Here is a 25193-nt window from a genome sequence, read left to right as displayed (position 1 = left end):
CATCAGAACCTATGTCCAAGGCAGAGAGCATCATTATGCCATGTGCATGCTAACTGGAAGATGGTCTTCCTAGAGTTTTTCTTTGCTTTTTCTTTTTGTTTTTAATTTTTATTGGAGTGTAGTTGATTTACAGTGTCACGTTAGTTTCAGATATATCACAAAGTGAATCCGTTATACATATATCCACCCTTTTTAGATTACTTTCCCATATAGGCCATGACAGAGTGTTGAGTAGAGTTCCCTGTGCTATATATATAATAGGTCCTTATTGTTATCTATTTTATATATGGTAGTGTGTAATGTCAAGCCCAGTCTCCCAATTATCACTCCCCACACCCTCACCCGCTGGTAACCATAGGTTTGTTTTCTACATCTGTGTCTCTTATTTCTGTTTGGTAGGTAAATTCATCTGTACCTTTTTTTTGTTTGTTTCCACATATAAGTGATATCACATGATGTTTGTCTTTCCCTGTCTGACTTCACTCAGTATGACACTTTCTAGGTCCATCCTTGCTGCTGCAAATGGCATTCTTTGGTTCTTTTTCGTGGCTGAGTAGTGTTCCATTGTGTGTATGTACCACATCTTCTGTATCCACTCCTCTATTCTTTAACACACAGATGCCTGTGTGTGTGTTTGGAGATGGACACAGATGTTGACTACGCTTCCCTCCTTCTCCAGATCTGCCTGAATCGTCGGTGTCAGAATGTCAGTGTCTTCGGCGTTCACGAGTGTGCGGTGCAGTGTCATGGCAGAGGGGTGAGTAGGTGACCTGCCTTCACGCAGCTAGCCCATAATTAAGTTCAGCACTAAACCATTCCTTTGGAAAGGACTTTCGCCATCCGTCACTTTGTAAAAATATGGCAGTGTCTCCTCAATATTTTCTTCTGAAGACATTCATTTTCTTTGACCTTTACATGGCGTAAGAAATGGGATTTTTATTGAACAAAGAAAATCAGATTGAGTGGTAATTATCTTTTAAATTGGCATTCTGGATTTTTTTGAAAGGACTTTGTCATCTTCAAAGTAATTTTAACACTAACCTTCCTTCATGAAGAGTTTTTCATTAGCGTTTCAAACGGAGCTGTCTCTCTTACAACCAAGATTCAGAATATGTGTCTGAACTGAAATATTTCCAAAAGCAATTAAAACAAAGAAGACAGCACACACTGACCACATGTTCTTGAAATCACATGCAGTGGGTTTCAACTAAAGAAGGCTGTTGTTTTAGTTCCGAGGATTTGGGGGAGGGGAGGATTCTAATTGTTCAAAACCTAATTTATTTTTCCTGATGGGCTTAATTATTTCCAGTGGAATCATATTAATCTTGATTAGCTATGCCAATGGTTCATTTGTTTTTCTGAAGCCTTTTCTGCAGAAATGGTGCTCCACATTCTATTTTTAAAACTTGCAGACACTTGCTGGTGATTCTAACATAGAATTATGGAGGTTTGCATAAGATTATTTTTGTGCTATAACCATGAGGGATTGCAGCGTCACCTCAGATGGGTTTGTTGGTGGTGAGCGTAGCTGACTGTCAGTATAAAACGCAGTCTTTTCATGTCTTCATTGGATCGTAGACTTCTGCCTAATGGCTAGAAGGAATGATCTCGTGCAGCCTCATTATCTGACTGATGATGGAGTCCAGACCCACGTGGGGGTCGTGGCACACCCAAGATCAGGTGGCCAGTTAGTAGCAATGCTGGATCAAGGCCCCTGGGCTCCTGACCCTCCAACATCCCTGGCGTCCCATCCACACATTGGAGAGGAAAGGCCCACGGTGCCTGGGGGCTGAGCAGCTGCTGTGACTTGGGAACAAGTAACAGCTAGACCCCAAACCTTTCCTTCTCAAGGCCAGGCTCACCAGCAGCCCCCTGGGGTGTGGGGGGCAGTTGTCGGGGTTATAATCTCTCTGCCACAAGCCATCAAGAGGGCCCCTGACTGTGGTTCACAGCAGGAGACAGTGCCTCAATCCCAGGGGTGGTGCCCCAGCCGCAGGGTCTCTGGGGAAACAGCAGGACACGCCGGGGCAGTGCTAGTGACTTCTGCTTCACGTGAGCTTCATTGAAACGTACTTTCTCACTTATCACAGGCTTTCCTGACTGGTGGCCTTCTTGCTGGAAGTGTCTGGGTTTGTTGATGTTGACTATGGTTGATTCATCACCACCTGGGAAACATCACAAATGAGATATCCACCCCAAACATTTAACGTGCCTTAAAAACAAAAGCGTGTGTTTGGCCCCATCCAGCAGTACTTTGACGTGGAGCTGAAGCCTGCAGGATGGGAGCTCAGCCCTGACTTCCTTACACAGACCCTTCCAAAGCGCACCATCCGTGATGTATCATTTGCTTCTCTAAGTGCAAGGGAAACTGAGACACTCACGAGCAACCTGAATGGGGAATCCTTTCTTTTGCAGCTTTTCCCGATCATTTTTTAGTTGTCCTTCCCATTCCAAATTTGTCCAAAGTTCTTTTTAGGGCCTTACCCGTCATCCAGCATTCCCAAAGCATTCAGCCTCATTATCTTTCTAGAAAGGATTCCCTCCCTCTTGTTTTCATAATCATTTTCCATTGGTTCCTATAGTAGTTGCCAGATCCATGTACAACAATACATACCAATAACAAGTAGAATGTCATCACAGGTGGCAACAGCCACCATCAGTCACCCTGGGTCACAGGGTGAGCAAGCACTGGCCCTTCTGTGGAGCCTCAGGGCCCACAAGAGCAAAGCTGCCCCTCCCACCTTCTTGGGGAGCCCTTTACCGTGGGACCAGAGCCATCAGCCTCTTATTTCACCAGGACGCAGTTCACTGCTGGCTGTGTCCACCACTCAGAGGTAGGAGCTGGACCAGCCCTCCGGAGTGTCTGCTGAAGGAATCAGAGCAGACTTTGGGGAGGCAGTACCTTGTGGGCATCAGGGGGAGCAGGAGGCCTGGCCATCAGACTGCCGTGGGACCCCAAGTCACCCAGCTTCCCCGAGCACCCTTTCTGAAGTTGCTCAGGGTTGTTAGACCCTTGATGCCCAAGGGCATGGATTCCATGTCCCAATAGCAGGGTCCCTTCCTCACTACTGAGAGGTCTTCTCATCTCAACCAGATTGGGAGGGTTTCCTGGATCTAAAAGAGGCACCTGGAAATTGAGACGGAAAAGAGGTGGGAGGGAGCCGGTGAGCCCTGATGGTCTCCATCTTTCTCTCAACAGCTGCTGATATAACAACAGCACATTCTGTTACTTTTGTAGCCTCGGGCTCTTGACTCGCTGGTGTGGTGCTGGGCGCAGGGTGGATCCTTGCAGTGGTGTGTCCAGAGTCTGGCTGCCTCTGTGTGGTGGGGGCACTGACCACAGGGCCCTTGCTTCGCTATGGGGCTCGGTTAGGGCTCAGATCCTTGGCGCTGCCCCACGGGGAGGCACGTCCTAACCCTGCCTCCCTCTTGGTGTCTTTGTCCCCCGCTGCCCGAAAGGTGTGCAACAACAGGAAGAATTGCCACTGCGAGCCCCACTGGGCGCCTCCCTTCTGTGACAGGTTTGGCTTCGGAGGAAGCACGGACAGCGGCCCCGTCCGGCAAGCAGGTTAGTGGTGACAGTGCATCCTGGGGAGTGAGCCGAGCTCCAGAGGGGCAGTGGGAAGCCAGGCCCTCGGGGGACCATTGCAGGCAGGACAGAGGACCCGCCGGCCCTCAGGTGGGTGCACAGCTGGAAACCCAGTGGGGACCCCACAGGTCCAGGTGACCTGACACAGGCCAAGGCCCCTGTTTCCAGACGCTCTCTCATCCTTCCCTGATCTTTGCAGAGACTCTTTGCTCTGCTTTCTCAGAGGTTGCCGGGCTTCCCAGCTGGCACTAGTGATAAAGAATCCACCTGCCAATGCAGGAGATGCAGGTTCAATCCCTGGGTCGGGACGATCCCCTGGAGAAGGAAAAGGCAACCCACTCCAGTATTCTCGCCTGGAGAATCCCATGGACAGAGGAGCCTGGCGGGATACAGGCCATCGGGTCGCAAAGATTAGGACACGACTAAGCAACTGAGCACACACGCAGGCTGTGACATTTTCTCAGTTAAGGTCGTTCCACCACAAACTGACGAGTGGGTGTGCACCTCGTGGTCGGAAGATCAAACTGCTCGGTCAAGGCCAGCCTTGTTTACTGAGGCCAAGAGTTGTGACGTCAAGTACCTTTTAAAGCTCTTCTTAGAAAATTGCCATCCTCTTCATAAAGGGACCTGGGCCCAGCCCAGCAGTCACCTTTGCCGAGCTGTTGTTCCCTACAGGTACCAGGCTTCACGTTTTGCAGGCAGTAATTGAATCCTTACCAAAGTGAGCATTCTTCTTCTTCTTTCTTTACGTACAAAGGACCTGAGGCTCAGAGAAGTTAAGTAACTTTCACAGAGTCATACAGCTAAGATTGAGACATAGGTCTACCTGTGTAGGGGCCCCCAAGGGCAGCTGTGCTGGGATCATCAGTTCTTGTCTCCTCAGAGATGATAAGTGGTCTCCTAGTGCAGGACTGTCTTCTCTGAGAGATTGGCAACCAGTGAAGGGGCAAGTCAGGGTGACGCCCCCTTTGAAGTGGAAGCAGCAAGTCCAGTGGTGCAGAGAGCCCACCATGAGCCCTGCTGGGGAGTCAGGGGCGGGGTGGGCAGGAACTGCCCAAACACACTTGTGTTTCTACCTCGGCACCCACCTGAGGCCCCGGGGCACTCAGTCAGAGGCTGACGGAGGAAGTCATACGTCCTGCAGTGATGGGCAGGGTTGAATCTGTGGCTTGGCCAGCGTTTCCATGACAACAGACACAACATTGCTCTGCAGGGCCAGGTGGGAGAGACCCTCCGAGCAGGCGCATCTAGAGACGGCAGTGGAGGGGAACTTCTGGTCACCCCTGTGCTGAAAGGTGGACGAGTCTCAGCGCTGCTTCCGAGGGTGCCCAGGGTCCCGCCCTCTCAGCCTGGCCCCGCAGCAGGTGGTCAAAGGGCCTGCAGGTCTCGGCTCTCAGCGCACATCCATCCCAGGGGATAATAAGCTGGGTCTGGCCCCGCCCCCCTGTTCCTCACTGCCGTCCATGCCTTGATGGCTGGCCTCTCGGTGGCAACTTCATTTTCTAATTGGCCATTAAGAGTTTATTGTTCAAAAACAGCAGGGTTTTCGTTTTTAATGCATCAGAAACCCCGTGCCACCCATTCCATCCACATTCAAGTGAGCCAGATGTTCAAGGAGTTGGAGAGGATGGTGGGAGACAGGCCACATGCTCTGAGTGTCTTTTTGGTGTGGCCTCCGTGGGGTCTTGGGTTTGGGAGTTGCCAAAACATGGGGAACCCACTGAGTCACTAACTCTTCATTGTACCAGGTAAGAATATTTTTTAAATGAAAACAACTGAAGAGCCAAACTCATCCACTGTTGCCATCATTTCATAAAAGAAAATAGGTTTAATCTCTTACCCCCAAAACGCCTACAAAATAGGGGCCTTGAGGAGCCAGCCAGGGGTTACACAGGGAAGGCCACAGTGCGGGTCTTACGCCTCAGTGCAGCCACCCACGTGAGCGGGGTTCAGAAGCTCATGAAGCTAGCGTCTCTCCCGCATCTGCCGGGTGCCAGCTGCTCCTGCCAGTGTTTAATAACTGAGCAGTTGAAGGCTTAGGGATTTGATTTGAAGAAATTAGAAACTATACTCCAATACTATGGCCACCTGATGCAAAGACCTGACTCACTGGAAAAGACCCTGATGCTGGGAAAGTTTGAAGGCGGGAGGAGAAGGGGAAGACAGAGGATGAGATGGTTGGAGGGCATCACCAACTCGATGGACATGAGTTTGAGCACGCTTCGGGAGATGGTGAAGGACAAGGAAGCCTGTTTAATGAGCTGGGTTAAGACACAATAGGACCTTAACCAGAGGCCCCTAGACTGCTGGCTCAGTCTCAAAAGAGGCGCGTGTTAGCCAGGAAACCACAGCAAGGCTTTTCCAGTAACACTGAACAAGTGAATCGAGACAGTCTTATGTTGATTGTCTTCCTGAGACACATCCTTGGTAGGACTCGTCAGTTGAGGACAAAGTCCAGAAACGGGGTGTGAAGTCTTTCTCCCCCAGGGTGGGAGCAGCTTTTCTGGTTCTCAGCCAGCCAAACATCCTTGTCAGAGGTGGGAGAGCCCGGGTGACAGAAGCCGCCGCCACGGCCGGCCAGCAGCAGCAGCCCAGAAGGACTGCGGGGCGCCTACCGAGTAACACAGATTCTGGCAGCTGGTGGGAGAATAGACCGGTGAGCTGAGACCTGCTCTCTCAAGGAACCCACAGCCCTGGTGAACCCCCGACTCCTGGCATCCAGAGCCCTCCACAGACAGCCCTTGACTGCAGCTGCAGTCAAACCAACTCGATGGCTTGATTTTCCCTTCCTTTCTGCATCCTTGAGGAATCTTAGAGTCTCTATACTGAACAAAATGGAATCAAGTCAGAGAAAAGGGGATCTTTCCTTCAAGAATGTAAACAGCATCCTCCCAGAGACAGGGGTTTGCACCCCCCCACAGGCTGTGTTTTAAGTCTCTAACACAACAAAACAAAATCCAAGGGTGTTTCATTTAAACAGAGTTTTCTTCTTCACCTTCCAATATGATGATAACCAGAAGTAAGATCTTGGTCTAAAAAAGTTCAAAAAACAAAAGTAAAACAGATTCCAACCCCCAAGAAAGAGAGAAGGAAAGGGACTGAAGGAGTGTCATTGGGACGGGAAGACTTCAATTTGGGGACGACTTGGTTGTTTGAACAGTTAAAAAAAAAAAAAATCCGCCTGCGGTGCAGGAGACCCAGATTCGATCCCTAGGTTGGGAACATCCCCTGGAGAAGGAAATAGCTACCCACTCCAGTATTCTTGCCTGGAGAATTCCATGGACAGAGGAGCCTGGCGGGCTACAGTCCCTTGGGGTCACAAGAGTCAGACACAACTGAGCAACTGACACTTTGACTTCACTTCACTTTAGTTCTGATGGGATTCTAGTGACAGCTCCCTGTTACTTTCTCTGACCACCGTTCCCCTGCCATTGGCATGCTCGGGGGGCTCATGTGGCCAGAGCTGTGGTCCCACCTGCCAGATTATATTCCCCTTTAGCAAGTTCCAGACTTGTCAGAAATGAATGATGGCGAGGCAGATTGCACCTCAAACACGACCTTTGAAGTAAGGCTAATTTATCCGTACACCATTCAAGGATGTACTCACTGCATTTCTGTTCTTTCCTTCCAAGTTCGTTTTGCCGTAAATGTCACAATTTCATACTCCCCATATTTCACCGTAACTGCCTTCTTCTCTGAGCCGAATGTGCTTTGTTTCAGATAACCAGGGTTTAACGACAGGAATTCTGGTCACCATCCTCGGTCTTCTTGCTGCTGGATGTGTGGTTTACCTCAAAAGGAAGACGTTGATACGACTGCTGTTTACAGATAAAAAAAACACCATTGAAAAGCTAAGGTACCCTGGGTCGGGGTCACCTTTTCAAGAAATGGCATTTGAAAGAAGGCGACCAACTGCTTTTCACTGTGTTTCCTTAGCAAAGAAGGGGTCAGATTTTCTGTTGGTTTGGTGTTTTAACGTTTCTACCAGACCAGCTGCCCCCTTCACTTTCCCCTCAAACTATTCGCTGCTTATTACATAAATAAGCAAGGTGTTGATGAATTCCACTGGTGTGTTTTTCCCCGCCCTACCCTTGGTAATTTTTATAAGACATGGGATATTAAAACATTTTTATCAGCTGGGGTAGCTTTTGATCCAAATGTATTCCAAGATGTTGCTAAAATGCCAGCTCTATGCAGAAAGGCTCCCAGGTGTCACAAAGTTGTGTTTCTGTGCATTGCAAGAGCTTTAGTTTAACAGAATAATGGCTCTGGGGGAAAGAACTCAGTGTTTATATTTTAGTCCTGTAAGAGATTAAATCTTTTCTCTTGCATGGTTACCACACGGAGTTAAAAGAAATGAGTTGTGTGTTGAGCGTTACTGTGAACAAAGCGGGAAACGTCGAGTCGGGCAGGGGTTGCGGCGCCCCCCGTGAGCGTGTCTGCGGTTGCCTTGCAGGTGCGTGCGCCCCTCCCGGCCCCCCAGGGGCCCCCAGCCCGGCCAGGCCCACCTCACCCACCTCGGCGAAGGCCCGACGAGGAAGCCGCCACCTTGCGGCACCCCTAAGGTGAGTCTCCAACAAACGCGGGAGGCGAGCGCGGGAGGACGCGGGCTTTCAGCCAGAGACTGAGAAGCGCTGCGGCTGCGCCCTCGGGACAGAGGCGCCCCGAGGCGACGGCTGCGGCTGCGAGCGGCTCAGGGTGCCCGACTCCGCTGAGCCCGCATCCGGAGGGACGGGGCCTTGGTCATCACCCCGCCTTCACCCAGGCGGCCGGGCTCCATGGGGAGGGGAGGGGACTGGGCCTGCCCTCAGGCCCGACCCGACGTGGACCCCTGCTGCGGTGCGAGGGTCCCACAGTCTGGGCTTGGGGGCTTCTGTGGCTCCCTGCTACCTTCAGGGTATGTCTAAGGGTCACACTGAGGGAATGTCTAAGAGTCACACTGGGGGTAATTCTAAGAGTTACTCCCAGGGTACTCTTAAGAGTCACACTGAAGGTACTTCTAAGGGTCACACTGAGGGTATTTCTAAGAGTTACTGCCGGGATATTTCTAAGCATTACCCCGAGCCCTTGGTTGGGCCCATTTTGCTGCAACCATGGACTGTGGAAGCTCTGTCCAACCCACAGCTTCAAAGAGCTGGATCCTTAAAGGGCCTCCCGCTCCCTGCTGTCTCCTAACTTTCCTACTGCCCTGGCGAATGTAGACTAGTGTTCACTCTGATATTTAGTTTCCCCCACCAAGTGTTCCTGATATATCTGCAAGAATTCCTGAATATCAAACTTATTCAACAAGAGTCCGACTGTAGCAGGAAACAGTGTTTGTGTCAATAAATGACAAATGATTTTTCAAATCATTATCAGGGATTCGGTAAGCAAAAAAGAAGAAGAAAATCTATCTTATCTCCCTCAATCCAAAAAGTGTAGAGAGTTGGGTTCCAAAGAGAAGCCATTCCTAATAAGCATTGCCACTTTCCACCCCCAACCACGGACATGAGGGAAAAACAGCTTTATTAGTGAGAGTCAAAAATGCAGCTTTCTTTTGAAGGACCAAAAACCAGAAATAACCCAAATACCAATCAACAGGTAAAAGGGTAAACACATTTTGTTATATTTACACAGTGAGATGCTATTCTGAATAAGACAAAATGAACTATTGAAACACAGGACATCTTGGATACATCTCAAAATAATCATGCCGCGTGAAAGAAGCCAGACCAAAAACAATGATTCCGCTTATATAAAATTCTAGAAAATGCAAGCCAATTTATAATGACTGAAATTGTGTCAATAGTTGCTGGGAAAAGGAGAGAGAAGGACTTCACAAGTCAAAGGACTAGTGAAAATCAGTGAAACATAGCTGGTGACGGCGATGGGTATGTCCATTGTTTCACTTGTGATGGTTTCATGAGTGTGAACCTCTATCACAATTTAAGAAATGTACATTTTAAATATTGACTGCAACTTTCGGAGAAGGCAATGGCACCCCACTCCAGTACTCTTGCCTGGAAAATCCCATGGACTGAGGAGCCTGGTAGGCTGCAGTCCATGGGGTCACTAAGAGTCAGACACGACTGAGCGACTTGACTTTGACTTTTCACTTTCATGCATTAGAGGAGGAAATGGCAGCCCACTCCAGTGTTCTTGCCTGGAGAATCCCAGGGATAGGGGAGTCTGGTGGGCTGCCCTCTATGGGGTCGCACAGTCGGACACGACTGAAGCGACTTAGCAACAGCAGCAGCAACAGTCAATTAACCTCAGTAAATTCATGGGGTCGCGGAGAGTCGGACACGACTGAGCGACTGAACTGAAGTGAACTGAAAGCTGTTTTTGAGCATCTTAGGCATTGCCTTTCTTTGGGATTGGCATGAAGACTGACCTTTTCCAGTCCTGTGGCCACTGCTGAGTTTTCCGAATTTGCTGGCATATTGAGTGAAGCACTTTCACAGCATCATCTTTCAAGATTTGAAATAGCTCAACTGGAATTCCATCACCTCCACTAGCTTTGTTCGTAGTGATGCTTCCTAAGGCCCACTTGACTTCACATTCCAAGATGTCTGGCTCTAGGTCAGAGATCACGTTATCATGATTATCTTGGTCATGAAGATCTTTTTTGTACAGTTCTTCTGTGTATTCTTGCCACCTCTTCTTAATATCTTCTGCTTCTGTTAGGTCCATACCATTTCTGTCCTTTATCGAGCCCATCTTTGCATGAAATGTTCCCTTGGAATCTCTAATTTTCTTGAAGAGATCTCTTGTTTTTCCGTTCTAAGGCTTTCTTATCTCTCCTTGCTATTCTTTGGAACTCTGCATTCAGATACTTATATCTTTCCTTTTCTCCTTTGCTTTTCGCTTCTCTTCTTTTCACAGCTATTTGTAAGGCCTCCTCAGACAGCCATTTTGCTTTTTTGCATTTCTTTTCCATCGGGATGGTCTTGGTCCCTGTCTTCTGTACAATGTCATGAACCTCCGTCCAGAGTTCATCAGGTACTCTATCTATCAGATCTAGTCCCTTAAATCTATTTCTCACTTCCACTTCCACTGTATAATCATAAGGGGTTTGATTTAGGTCATATCTGAAGGGTCTAGTGGTTTTCCCTACTTTCTTCAATTTAAGTCTGAATTTGGCAATAAGGAGTTCATGATCTGAGCCACAGTCAGCTCCTGGTCTTGTTTTTGCTAACTGTATACAGCTTCTCCATCTTTGGCTGCAAAGAATATAATCAATCTGATTTCGGTGTTGACCATCTGGTGATGTCCATGTGTATAGTCTTCTCTTGTGTTGTTGGAAGAGGGTGTTTGCTATGACCACTACATTCTCTTGGCAAGGCAATGCCAAAGAATGCTCAAACTACCGCACAATTGCACTCATCTCACATGCTAGTAAAGTCATGCTCAAAATTCTCCAAGCCAGGCTTCAGCAATATGTGAACCGTGAACTCCCAGATGTTCAAGCAGGTTTTAGAAAAGGCAGAGGAACCAGAGATCAAATTGCCAACATTCGCTGGATCATGGAGAAAGCAAGAGAGTTCCAGAAAAACATCTATTTCTGTTTCATTGACTATGCCAAAGCCTTTGACTGTGTAGATCACAAGAAACTGTGGAAAATTCTGAAAGAGATGGGAATCCCAGACCACCTGACCTGCCTGTTGAGAAACCTGTATGCAGGTCAGGAAGCAACAGTCAGAACTGTACATGGAACAACAGACTGGTTCCAAATAGGAAAAGGAGTACGTCAAGGCTGTATATTGTCACCTTGCTTATTTAACTTATATGCAGAGTACATCATGAAGAACGCTGGGCTGGAAGAAGCACAAGCTGGAATCAAGATTGCTTGGAGAAATATCAATAACCTCAGATATGCACATGACACCACCCTTATGGCAGAAAGTGAAGAGGAACTCAAAAGCCTCTTGATGAAAGTGAAAGAGGAGAGTGAAAAGGTTGGCTTGAAGCTCAACATTCAGAAAACGAAGATCATGGCATCTGGTCCCATCACTTCATGGGAAATAGATGGGGAAACAGTGGAAACAGTGTCAGACTTTATTTTTTTGGTCTCCAAAATCACTGTGGATGCTGATTGCAGCATTGAAATTAAAAGATGCCTACTCCTTGGAAGGAAAGTTTTGACCAACCTTGATAGTATATTAAAAAGCAGAGACATTACTTTGCCAACCAAGGTCCATCTAGTCAAGGCTATGGTTTTTCCCGTGGTCGTGTATGGATGTGAGAGTTGGACTGTGAAGAAAGCTGATCGCTGAAGAACTGATGCTTTTGAACTGTGGTGCTAGAGAAGACTCTTGAGAGTCCCTCGGACTGCAGGGAGATCCAACCAGTCCATTCTAGAGGAGATCAATCCTGGATGTTCATTGGAGGGATTGATGCTAAAGCTGAAACTCTAATACTTTGGCCACCTCATGTGACGAGTTGACTCACTGGAAAAGACTCTGATGCTGGGAAGGATTGGGGGTAGGAGGAGAAGGGGATGACCGAGAATGAGATGGCTGGATGGCATCACCGACTCTGTGGACATGAGTTTGAGTGAACTCCAGGAGTTGGTGATGGACAGGGAGGCCTGGCGTGCTGTGATTCAAGGGGTCGCAAAGAGTCGGACACGACTGAGTGACTGAACTGAACTCAGCTGAACTGAAAGCTGTTTTTAGAGATAAAGGAATACAAGAGGGAGGCAGGGAGGGGCAGGGTGTGTGAGGCTCACGCTGCGTCCATTCTCATCTGTCACTAAAAACAAGGCCCCCAGGTGGGCGCTGTTCCCCCGGACCCAGCCCCAACCTCCGCCCTTGGCTTCCAGGATCCCTGATGTTCCTCCTTCCTTGGTTCCCGTCGGGCCTTGTGTGCACTGAACTGCATCTCGTTTTCTCAAGTCCTCTGGAATTTCCTGAATTTCTGGTCTGTGTCTTTACACATGCTGGCACTTCCTGAGGTGCCTTGCACCTACCTGCTAATTAATTAATCCAGTTTTTAAAAATTCAAATAGAAATTGATCCCAGAGCTAAATGGGAAGGAAATTTTAAGAAAGGGGGGGAAGGGGGGTGGATAAAGGTATACGTATAGCTGGTTCACCTTGCTGTTCTGTAGAGACTAACACAACACTGAAAAGCAACTATACTCAATAAAGAAATTAAAACTTAGGAAGTCAGTCAGTCCCCATGGGTTCAGATTTGGGGGTGGAGAAGGGTGCTGCTGTTAGAGTTCTGACATTCACATGAATAATAATAGATTCCCTTTCCTGTCACTCCTTGATTTCTCACCCTTCCTCCAGCCCCTCCCCCCGCAGCTTTAGCAGAGGAGTTAGCACTGCGTGTCCTCCGGGGATACCTAGTAATGGTCACATCGTGGCTCTTTGCTCTGACCCCGCAGGACAACACCCGGAGAGTGCCGCCGTGTCAGCACGTGGACATCAGCAGACCCCTCAAAGCCCCCAACGCCCCTCGGCCGAGTTCCCCGCAGCGAGGGCTCCCACCCTTGCACCAGGCTCCTCGTGTGCCCTGCGTCCCTGCCAGACCCCTGCCGGCCAACCCTGCACTCAGGCAGGCCCAGGTAGGCCCCCGGCTCGTAACTTGATGGAGGTGCTTGGAGTCCGGACTCTGCCACTTGCTAGCGTCTGAACTTGGACAAGGTGCTTACGTTCTTGGCGCCTGTGTAAAACAGAGTTAATTCAGCTCCTGGGATGTGTAAATGAGACCGTTCACGGAAAGCACTTGGTACAGTGTTTGGGGCATAGTTGTGCAGTACAGTTTAGTTACTCTCAGGGATATTTTTAAATTTGTTTAGTGTTGGGTGTGCGAGGTCTTCGTTGCTGCGTGGGCTTTCTCTAGTTGTGTTATGCCCTGAGTCCGGTCCCCCCATACTGGTAGAATAAGACACTCGCAGCAATGCAAAAGCAAGAATGGGGTTTATTTCTAGCTCGAGCTAGGGCTCATGCCTCCTCCAGTGCAGTGGAGTGCTGACAAGAGCCCAGAGCCCAGGTCACAGCGGTTTTTATAGTCTCAGGTTACATAAGCACCTATTTCTGTTCAAAAGATCAAGCTGACAGAAGCTCATTGGGGTTTTTCTGGGGGAATTTCCCTTTTTTCCTCTGATTGGCCTGATTTTTGGCGCCGGCGGGACTTTTCTAGGGAGGAGTTTCTTAATTTTGGCGCCAGCGAGATCTTCTTAGGGAGGAGTTTCTGTGAACTTAGCCTCCACCCTGTCTCCAGGAAATTGAAACTTAGGCCTAAGCAAGGTCTCAGGCCTATCCTGGCTACTCAGATGTTAGGGCTCCTAACAGTTGCAGTGTGTGGGCTTCTCGCTATGATGGCTTCTCTTGTTGCAGGGCGTGGGCTCAGGTGGTGTGATGCACAGGCCTAGTTGCGCTGAGGCATGCGGAATCTTCTCGGACCAGGGATCACACCTTTGTCCCCTGCATCGGCAGGCAGATTCTTAACCACTGGACTGCCAGGGACATCCTCTTAGGAATGTTCTTAATCTCTTCTATTCAGAATAGTGAGGGCGCCCATTCAACTTGTCATCTATTCCAACAGTCTCCAACCTTTTGGGCACTAGGGTCTGGTTTCATGGAAGACAGTTTTTCTGTGGATGCGGGGTGGGGAGGATGGTTTCCGAAGGATTCAAGGGCGTTACATTTATTGTGCACTTTATTTCTTTTATTATCATATCACCTTCACCTCAGATCATCAGGCATTAGATCCCAGAGGCTGGGGACCCTTGACCTATATATGATGACATTTTGGAGAATGACAGGTGGCAGGCACTGTGAGTAATTCGGTTTGGCCAATAAAACAGATATTTACAATAAATACAATAAGATACCTGATACTTTGGCCACCTGGTGCAAAGAGCTGGCTCACTGGGAGATAGGAATGGCAATGGGCATAATTTCTTACCATTTTTCACTTTCAAAAATTATTTACAAAAGTCTTTACCACTGATTTAGTTTCTGCACAGCAGTTGCAAGAGTATGTAACACACTTTATGTGTATGATCTCATTTTTATGCTGTTGGAAGTAACAATTTCTGTTTGTATGACAGGAAACATGAGGTGGGGACAAAAGTAAAAACCAAATGCAAATTACAAAGATATAATCACTGGTAAGAAAAATGGTATAACCATTTTAAGCCTCTTAATATATATAAATATTTTTCAACACTGACATGCACTTATGTTCCCACACTAGTACAGAGCATCTGTCTCACCATGACTTTGCTAGTATTAAGTATTAATATTTCAAAGCTTTGCCCATTTGATACATAAAATAGCTTTTTCCATCTAGAAGTTCTGTAAATTACTGAAAGGGATGTTGAAGTTTCCAACTAAATGTGTCTCTTTTCAGCCATCAGTTTTTACTTCATGTGTTTTGAAGCTCTGTTGTTTGTGATACAAAACAATCTGGACTGTTGTGTCTTCTTGGTGAATTGACCCTTTTATCATTAGGTAACATCCTTCATTTTGGGCTTCCCTGGTAGCTCAGTGGTAAAGAATCCATCTGCCAGTACAGGAGATGCAGCAGACTAGGGTTCAATCCCTGGATTAGGAAGATCCCCTGGACAAGGAACTGGCAACCCACTCCAGTATTCTTGCCTGGAGAATCCCATGGACAGAGGAGCCTGGTCAGCTAAAGTCCAAGGGGTCACGAAAGAGTTGGACGTGACCTAGCAACTAAACAACAACAACACATGTCCTTCTTTGGCTCTGGTGACTTTGTTCTAAAATCTGTTTTACCTTACGTTAATACATTTGCTCAGTGGAGTTTTTTTTTTTTTTTTGATTGGGGTTTGCAAGGAATGTGTTTTTCCATCTTTTTACTTTTACTTATGTCATTTTACTTGAAATGAGTTTCTGAGAAACAGCATATAGCTGAGTCATGTATTTTTCATCCGTTCTGTCAGTCACTGGCTTTTAACTGGTGTGTATAGACCATTTACTTTTAATATAATTATTGACAGAATTGAAGTCTACCATTTTAATGTTTTTATCATGCTCCTCTTGCCTGACTTCCTGTAGGTTTGTTAAACATTTTTCACTATTCCATATTGATTCATCTATAGTGTTTATGACATATATCCATCTGTACTTTTTTGTCTGGCTGCCTTAGGGCAGAGTTTCTCAGCCTCAGCATCGTTGACGTTTTGGGCTGGATGAATTTTTGTTGTATCTGACTGTCCTGTGTATCATGAAATGTTTAGCAGCATCTTTGTTTCTACCAACTGTAGATGGCAGTAGCATGTGTAATCATCCCTCTAAACATTGCCAGATGTCTCCTAGGAGACAAAATCACCCCTAATTGAAAACTGCTGCTCTAAAGACTACACTGTATGTACATAATGTATCACAGTCTACTGGTATCAATATGTTATCACTTCAAGTGGAAGGTAAAGCTTCACCATCTTTTCCTTCCCTTTATTCCTTTCCCTTTATGATATGGATGTCTTCAGTGTTACCTTTAATGTAGTGAGACCATTTAAGATGTTGTCATTTTGGCTTTTAACCACCAAGCATCATTTTTTAAACTTAAGGAGAATGGTTTGCAGTGCCTACTATACCGTCCCTCCTCCTGTTCTTTCTTCACTTCTGATGTCTCAGGTTTCTTTCTGTTATCATTTCCTTCCTATCTGAAAACACTTCTTTTATTCTGTTAAAGCAGGTCTGCTGGTGAAAAATTATCTTAGTTTTCCTTCCTCTGAACATGTCTGACCCACTTTCATTACTGAAAAATATTTTCCATGGATATAGAATTCTGGGTTGACTGTGTTCTTCTTTCAAGATGCGAAAAGTGTGGCCCTGCTTCCTTCTGGTCTTTGTGGTAATAAGAAATCCACTGGAAAGTTTCATCCACAGGCTTTGTTCCAGGGAAGAGATGAGGCCTGTTACTGTAGGGAGGAATGGGTAACAGGGCTGGGCCGTGTCCAGGATGTGGTACCCAGTGGGGACAGCAGAGCATGGCTTTTTTCTAGTCTCACCTGGAGGTAGAGTTAGGTCAGGTATGGCCACAGTATATCTCTTACTGGCTCATGCTTCTCCTGTTCTTTTAGCTAAAGATAGGCTCTCCTCAGGCCTTTTTTTTCTTTTTTTCAGTCTGATGCTATTGGCATTTTCAGATTGGGGAGCACTTCTCCAGAGCCCAGGCCAAGATATAAAGAAGGGGGAAAGAGAAAAAACAAGGACTCACTACTGGGCAGTTCTTTGAGTTCAGAGGTCCCTGTTGTTGTTTAGTCACTAAGTCGTGTCTGTTACCCCAGGGACTGTAGCCCACCAGGCTCCTCCATCCGTGGGATTCTCCAGGCAAGAATACTGGAGTGGGTTGCCATGCCCCTCCTCCAGAAGATCTTCCAGACCCAGGGATTGAACCTGTGTCTCCTGCATTGGCAGGCAGGTTCTTTACCACTGAGCCACCTGGGAAGCCCTCTGAGATCCCTAGCCAGTCCATTTACTCTTTTCCATCTTTCAGAATGTCTGTCGGTTGCTTTATGGACTTTCTCCAGACTCTTATGTTGTAATTTGCAGGAGGAATAGAGTGAAATGTGCTTATTTCATCTCATCCAGACCTCACTTCTCTCTGCATTTCTTTGACTGCCGGTACACTTGAACTGCTTTTTGTGTATCTATTAACAAAGTGTGCAGGTAAATTGACTGTCCAAAAAATAAAACAGCCTTGATTTGTAGGTGATTTCTCTGCTGTAAAAACTCCACTATGATCAATTTCAGGTTATTGAGGTGATGTCTCTGAATCAGGAGCAGAGAATCAGCCGGTATGTGCTGGTAGCAGCCGGCTCCAGCACATAGGTGCTGTTAACTATATTTGTTCTGCGAGTTGTCTGTTCCCATGCTTTGCCTGCTTTTCTCTGTTTGAGCCTTTTTCTTTCTTATTTGTTCGAGTTCGTTTTCTTAATAGGTTAAGAATCCTACCCGTTTCCAGTGATTTACTGTAAACATCTCCCTGGTTTGCTTTTCGGTTTTATTTGTGCTGGTTTTTTTTTTTTGGTATAAAAATTCCAGTTTTGAGTATTTATTAATCCTTGGTGAATCCTCCTATTCCTTTTGTGCTTACAAAGTCCTCTCCCAGTTCAATCAATCAAGATCCACCTGTAACTTCTTGTCTATTTTGTTGTCCGTTGATGGTATATTTACATTCATTTTTGAGCCTGTCTTGGATTTACGTTAGTGGAAGGGATGGGTACTTTCTAAACTTCTCTGGGCATATGGATTTTTTCAAGAATCTGGTGAAGGCTGTGAGCCCTCGAGAAGGCACCCATAGCAGTGCTTCGAACGCAAATTTCAGAAATTCACAGAGCCCATCAGCCTCTTCTCCAAGGGTTCTCGTGTCCTGAGGCTTTTCCTGCCTCCCTTTAAGTAGCTCACCTGTGTACCATGGGACACTGGGACTCTCAATAAGAAAAGATAGTTTTACTTGCTGGTATCTTTTTTTCCTGCCAGCAGTGAGTGCCTACAGAAGTGATGACGCCTTCAAGATTTCCTTTAAAGCAGGCCTCAAAAAAGGCTTTCATTCTGTTTTATGAAACTAAGGAAATGTTACCCTTTAAACATTAGTAACTGAAAAATCCACATTTCTCACTCCAGGCTGGGGTCTGTCTGGAGCTTTTCCGAGACACATGATCTGGATTAGGCTCGCACTTTCTCATCACACCGAGGGGACCGGCATTAATCCCGTGCAGGTGTGGTGCCTCTTGGAGGTGGTTCTTGTTTAGCGGCACAGATCGAATCCACTGACGCCTGGTACTTTAGCGTTACCCATGCCCTGTCCCCCAGGACGCGACAGATACACGCTTGGTGGCCAGCCCTGCCTCATCCATCCAGGCATACCATCTACAACTTTCCGGAAGGAAGACACTTTCATGAACACCAGGATAGTGGTTGACCTCACGTCCAAGGAGGAGTTTATTCTTTACAGAAAATGCTCCATCTTGCCATCAAGTGTTCTGTGTGATCTTTAAAAATCAAGGACAGTTGAATCAACTCTCTTCTCTTGTTCACAGATGGGCCTTTCTGGGCTACCATTTCCTTCTCAGGGAAATGAGCCTTGCAACTCAAGCTTCTCAAACTAACTCCTCGGCCTTGATCAAGGAAGCGAACTTTCATTTCCTTTTCATCCTGTCAGCTCTTTGAGAGGAAAAGCATTCAGTATATTCTTCTGGCTTTTAGCTGACTGCTGCCAAGTTCTCCCAAAACACAGCCTGAGCATGAAAGGCAAAGCGTGGGCTTGAGAAAAGGCTAGAAAAATGATGGGAAAAAAAAATAAGAAGAAACACACAGGGGCGTGCAGTCACGCACAACTGTGTGCAGGCAGGGAGCCTGATAGAGTATCGTTGTTCTGCCTGGCATGTAATGTCCACAAGTCACCAGGAACAGGCACGTCAGTGAGGCAGTCAGACAAACCAGCACCCACTGCCAGCTCATGGACCACTTCAGAGGCCCCAGGGACAGCACTGCATAGAGAGTTCATCTCAGACTCTGGAAGAGAAAAAGGAGGAAAGAAAAACAGGGCAAGTTCCAGGAGTGGCGACCAAAGGATCCCAGAGGGTTTGGGCGGCTTTCTGATGATGTTGTAGCCACACACACCGGGAGACAAACTCACTCAGAAGGACAATGCAGATAGGGGAGTGCAGTTTATTACACCAGCAGGCCCAAGGCAGAGTCTCCTCTTAGCCAAGGACCCCGACCAGCATTTGTGAAAACATTATATACCCTAAGTGTACGTGCCCAAACCCACCTCCCCGAATTCCCTGAAACTATTCTGAACAAAGGAAGAGAAAGACACAGTCAAAGTTAACCCGTGATTCATATGCCTTAAGCCTAGGTAGTTGACAGTGGACAGTTATCAACAGGCCTGTGGTCATCCCCCAATAAGCACAATAGAATGTATGACTCTATTCAGTTACACAGATAATAGGGTATTCTTTTAGGGATAGAGAGTCTAAGAACGAGCCCTGGGGTTCTTCCATCCGGGGGATCTGGTTTTCCAATTGGTATGTCATTTCCATAGATACTGGGCATATAGCTCAGAGTCCACAGTCTGGCCCAAGATGGAGTCCTGCTTTCAAATGGAGCCTGTTCTGTTTCCTCCTTCAATGATGGTTCATCTTAAGATATTTTAGTTGGCTTTTTCCTCTGGATTACAAAAGTGTTCAAAAACATACAACCTTGCACCTGTACGATTGTGTTAAAGTAATATTAAAGAGGAGCAAATTAAAGAGGAGTATATTAAAGAGGAGCATGTGTCTTGAGCAGAATTCTGAAAGTGTGTCTTTGGGCAGCAGGCTTGAGCTGTGACACCCAGGCAGGGGGAGAGACTGCATCCGGGAGCTCACGAGCTGTGCTTTGTAGCGTGAAAGGATTCCTTGCCTTGACCCCAGATGTCATCCATAAAGTCAACTGACTTGACTTCCACGAGTGAAGGGGGCCCTGAGAGGCCCCGGGCGAGCCAGAGACTCCAGGAGAAGCAACATCTGACACGGAGTTTTATGTTTTCCTTTTCTGCCTGTCGATTCCCTTTCATCCTGAAACCTCAGCGCGGGGCGCTGACCACTGCAGCCTGGTGTGGGTGTCAGGCTGGTCGGCAGATGAGGGAGGGGCTGCGGTTACACCAGGGGCACACGTACAGGGGAGAGGACGGCTCCCTGTGGGCTCAGTCCTGAGCTGCCGGGAGCGGGTCCAGCCTGGAGGGGCCCAGGGTGGGAGGTGGTGGGCACCGCCCCCTGACACAGATGGCACCCAGAGACCCTGAGAGGGCTCTGGGCATGGGTGGAGTGTCGCACCATCACCCAAGAGAGGGTCTCAAGTCACCAAAGATGAATTTAAAAAAATAGGTGTGACTCGAGAGACGAGGAGGTATGACGACACTCAGGGGATTGTCTTACCTGCCAAACCCCCAGTGCACCTAAATGTGTTCCCCGCTGAGGCAAGGCGCGGGCTTGGGGGTCAGACTCTGGAGTCTCACTAGATTTCTAGATTTGTAGCAAACTGAAATCCTTCATGAACTTTATTATGACTCTTAGGCTTAATTCACTCATCTAGAGTTTAAATAAGAGCACGTTCAATGTCACATCTAAGAGAGAGATTTCTCCACTCACAGAATTATATCTAGAGAAGTCGGTGCTAAGAAGTAGATCGAAATGCAATTTTCTGCTGTCAGACTGCAGTGTGCCATGATTCTAATGGGAGTATAAGTGGCACCTTCAATCCATAGACGTGCCACCCTTCAAACGAGTAAAACCTCATGAAAGCATCACTTAGCACTTATCTGTAATATTTTTTTAAGGTTTGCTCCATAAAACAGCATTTGAACTGTACATGCTGATGTGTGACTCTACTTGGATTGTTTTATTTTTTTAAGCCCTTCGTTTCCTGGGAAAAGTTAGGAAGTGGTTTTCCTCCGTAGAATCTTATCAGTGAGTAATGCTCCTGACCTGACTGGCTAAAGCTGTTTTTCCAGTTAGATTAGCTTCTTTACTAGAACAATAGGAAAAAAGAAGAAAAGCAACTGAACCTATCTCTTAGATTGATTTTTGCTGAATTCAGGTTCTTTCTTGAGACAGCAGATGGGCTTATGAGAATATCTGCCAACCCTGTTTCTGGCACGTTTCTGTGCTGCAGAAATTCCAGCAAAGGCAGGACTAATTCCTATCTTTATTCTTATAACCGATTGGTCTATAATTGTGTGTGTGTGTATATCTGTTTGAGTTATTATCCTAAGTGTTTTAGGATAAGGAGCGTCTCAGTTGTGTTTTGAGTTGTTATAAAGCAGCAAGCATGTGTTGAGCACCAGTTGTGTGGCTAGTGTTCCCAGGCTAAGTGCTTTGCAGGCATTTCTAACCACCTGGAGGGGCCTCGGAGGCAGACACCACCAGTAGCCCCATTTCGCAGAGGAGGAAACAAGGCAGCGTGAGGCCAAATAGCAAGACCCCCAGAGGTGGAGATCAGGGCTGCGGACTTAAAGTGGCTGCAGAAACAGGAGGACACATTGGGGGCAGAAGGAAGAGACTGCGGGAAGACGGCGGTGGAGGGCAAGTCTTAGAGCACCGGCTGCCTCGGCGGTCTCGAATCCACTTCCCCATTCCTGCCACAGGTAAAGGTGATGCGGTGGGATGGGGGGATCTTCTCGCATCGTGCAAGGCCTCATACAGTAACAGGAGAGACTTGCGTTTCTCTTCGCTTTTGCTTATAATAGTGTCTGCTCCAGCCGTTTGTCTTAACTGGCCTTTCTCAGAACCAGCCCTTGTTCAGAAACACAACAGGAGTTGCGTGGCACTCCAGATACTCGTGGCATCTTTTTAAATGTATTTTTAATTGGAGGATAATTGCTTTACAATATTGGTTTCATTTCTGCCGTACAGCAACATGAATCAGCCCCAGGTATACTTGCGTCCCCTCCCTCCTGAACCTCCCTGCCACCTCCCTCCCCATCCCACCCCCCTACGTTGTTCTAGAGCCCCGGTCTGAGTTCTCGGAGTCACACAGCACATCCCCGCTGGCCGTCTACGTTACAGATGGTAGTGTAGACGCTCGCCCGCTACTCTCCGTTTGTCTCACCCTCTCCTTCCTCCCCCTACCGCCCGTTTCCGTAAGTTTGCATCTATGTCTGCCCTCCCTCCCTGCCTGCAAATAGGTCCGTCGGCACTGTCTTCCTAGACTCCACGTGAAAAATCCTCCATGCGTCGTTCGTAGAGGTGAGATTTTCAGTTCAGTGTCTCTGACGTGACATTTTTCCTCCTCCACACCTTATCTGTGTCTGTAGAACATACAACGCACTGTATTTTGTAAAACAAGGCCGGCCGACATTGTCCATCTCTTCTAAGATGGTAGAGCAATCAGACTTGATGTAACTAGTGTCAGAGGGAAGTGGGGAGAGCTATTTCAAAGAGCCCTCCCTCCCCCAACCCACACAAAGAGTGATGAATGATTAACACGGGCTGTTACTTATAAGCAATAACTATTCATTCATAAATGCTTTGTAAGGATACAAATAGGAGCAAAGCTAATTTAGACCACGATTTCAGAGTCATCAGGTCCTGGCCAGTCCCTCTGAGGTTGCGTCCAAACTTGCAGAGTTGTCTGCCACAAAATGAATTCACATCTGAATTTATTTGAATGAGGACTTGCACCCTTCCTATCTGTGTGGGCATCTGATACTTAAACTAGCACTCAGAGAGTTTGCAATCTTGATGATCTAGATACCCTTGCTTGTCAGAAATGCCAGTACATACTGAGAAAAGGAAATCTATTCGTCAGGATATACTCCGAAGGAAGGGAGGTGAAACACGAAAAAACTGATCGTTACAGAAACCTGTGTTACTGAAGGCAAACCCAAAGCTGGGAGGGTCCCCCGCGTCTTCTCTCCGCTTCTCAGGTTTCATCCTGTTACCCAGATGTCCACCCAGGACCCCCTTCCCCCGAGCCTTCCTGCAGTCCTCCCCGGGGTCTCCGCACTCACCTGCCACCTCGGTCCAGTAACCGGGATGCCTGGCCTGCTCCATTTCAGAAGGCAGGAGACTGTATTCCCTTCCAGGCACACCTAAGCCCTGTGCACACACAATAGACATGTCGGACGTGCACTGGATCGATGTGAATTCTCAGCAGTAAATCGTAAGCCTCGTCACGGGATCACATGCTCCCTGGGGGCCCACCCGACCAGTGAGCCATGGGTAAGTAAAGACCTTAGTCACTTCATCCTGTAAATCTGAAGCAGAGCTACTGCCCAGCTACAGCACAAGACTCTTAAATCGTAGCTACCAGGGTTTGGGACTCCTGCTCACTTCTGCCTACCCAGTAACTCCCAGGAATTTCAGCTAAAATATTTGGGGTTTCATATATACCGAGGCATCCCAGGTGGCACTAGTGGAAAAGACTCGCTGATCAGTGCAGGAGATGCAAGAGACATGGGTTTGAGCCCTGGGGCGGAAAGATCCCCTGGGGGAGGAAATGGCAACCCACTCCAGTATTCTTGCCTGGAGAATTCCATGGACAGAGGAGCCTGGCGGGCTACAGTCCGTGGGGCTGCAAAGAGTCAGGCACGACTGAGCAACTGAGCACAGCACATCATGTACTAATATTCACATGACAGACTCATCTGATGTGGAAGTACCTTTATCTCCCTGGAGAGAAATAACTTCAGAGGGAAGCCATTCAAGTGATTACAGTATTCAAAGGAGTGTTTGTTTTCCACTCACTATTACTGTAAGCACCCAAATTGTACATGAAAAAAATGGATGCCTGACACTTTACCTTTATATTGTAATGGCAATGGATGCCTATAAGTAAAAATTCCAACAATGTAAAGGATTATTTGGAAAGTAATCTCCCTCCCACCTATCACCAGGCTCACGTCCCAAAAGCAATCATTAACACTAGGTTTTTGTAAAATGTAATTTAGAATACAGTGAAAAGTCTCTTCCAGCTGTCTCTCTCTGCAGTGAGAGGTTATGGAAAAGTTGGAAATGTTCAAACACTCGAAATTAAAAGGTACAGTGAAACCTCTCTGCCCATCCCCCATCTTCAGCAACCATCAGCTTGCGATCGCTCTTATTTCAAACCTGGGATCCTAATTTTGAAATCCAATAGCAGCGCACCTGGTTCCTGTTTCCACTTTGGTTACTCCAGATGGACCTAATCCCTTTCACTGGTTGTGTAGTGTATCATGGTAGGACCACACTGTAAATTCTTTAACCTGTCCTTTACTGATGGCCACATGGGTGGTTTCATCATTTGATACTTCGAACAGGCATATTCTTGCCCAGGCATCTTGAGCCCATGCTTGACAATGGACGTGGGACAAATTTCTGGGACCACAATTGCAGATCAAAGGCCATGTGCAGTTAGGAACTTGATCAGATAAGTGCTGATCAAAGGCCATGTGCACTTAGAAACCTGATAGGTGAGGCAGAAATGCCTCTAAAAGATGTGTCCCTATTTCTGTTCCCAAAAGATGTGTCCCTATTTCTGTTCCCCAAGCCGTCATCAATGCAGTACGTACAGAGATTTTTCTTATCTTTGCCAATATGATTGCTTGAAACAAAAAAACTACATGTTTTTCTTCCTGTATATGAGATGGGGGATCTTTTCACAGGTTTAAAATCCGTTTGCTTTTTCCCTTTTTCGTAAACTTGTCACCTCTTGTGTCACTTTTTGTTATTAAAAAGGCTTGTCTACCCAAAGGTTACAAACATGTTTTTCTATTTCAAACAGCTTCATGATCTTTTCTTCACATTTAAGTATTCGATCCATCTGCTATTTAGTGCATAAAATGAAGTAGGAATCCAACTTTATTTTCCTAGATAACCTCCTGACTAATCCTTAGCATTGTTCATTGCGTTTGTGTCTTTATTTGTCCTTTAATGACTTATCTTTTCTATACTAGATTTATCTGGTTCCTCCTCCATTCTTCCTTGGTGTTCAGTCTCTAAATCTTGTCCGAGTCTTTGTAACCCCATGGACTGCAGCAAAACAGGCTTTCCTGTCCTTTACTGTCTCCCTCAGGGTTTGTTCAAACTCACGTCCATTGAGTCAGTGATGCCATCCAACCATCTCATCCTCTGCCGCCCCCTTCTCCTCCTGCCTTCAATCTTTCCCAGCATCAGG

General features: G+C 47.0%; 1 protein-coding gene across 1 annotated transcript in view; it reads left to right on the top strand.

Moving 5' to 3' along the window:
• ADAM12 (ADAM metallopeptidase domain 12) overlaps positions 1-25193 on the top strand; it is a 414517-nt gene that overhangs the window by 370729 nt on the left and 18595 nt on the right. The window contains exons 17-21 of the mRNA XM_055424409.2: positions 680-757; positions 3460-3568; positions 7310-7445; positions 8046-8154; positions 12962-13141. Of these exons, the coding sequence (XP_055280384.2) occupies positions 680-757; positions 3460-3568; positions 7310-7445; positions 8046-8154; positions 12962-13141 (612 nt within the window). The remainder of the gene's footprint in view (positions 1-679; positions 758-3459; positions 3569-7309; positions 7446-8045; positions 8155-12961; positions 13142-25193) is intronic.

Source organism: Moschus berezovskii, chromosome 12 (assembly GCF_049115385.1).
Source record: "Moschus berezovskii isolate FMDL1 chromosome 12, NW_MosBer_1.0, whole genome shotgun sequence".
NCBI classification, from domain to species: domain Eukaryota; kingdom Metazoa; phylum Chordata; class Mammalia; order Artiodactyla; family Moschidae; genus Moschus; species Moschus berezovskii.
This window is presented reverse-complemented; position numbering and strand designations above follow the sequence as displayed.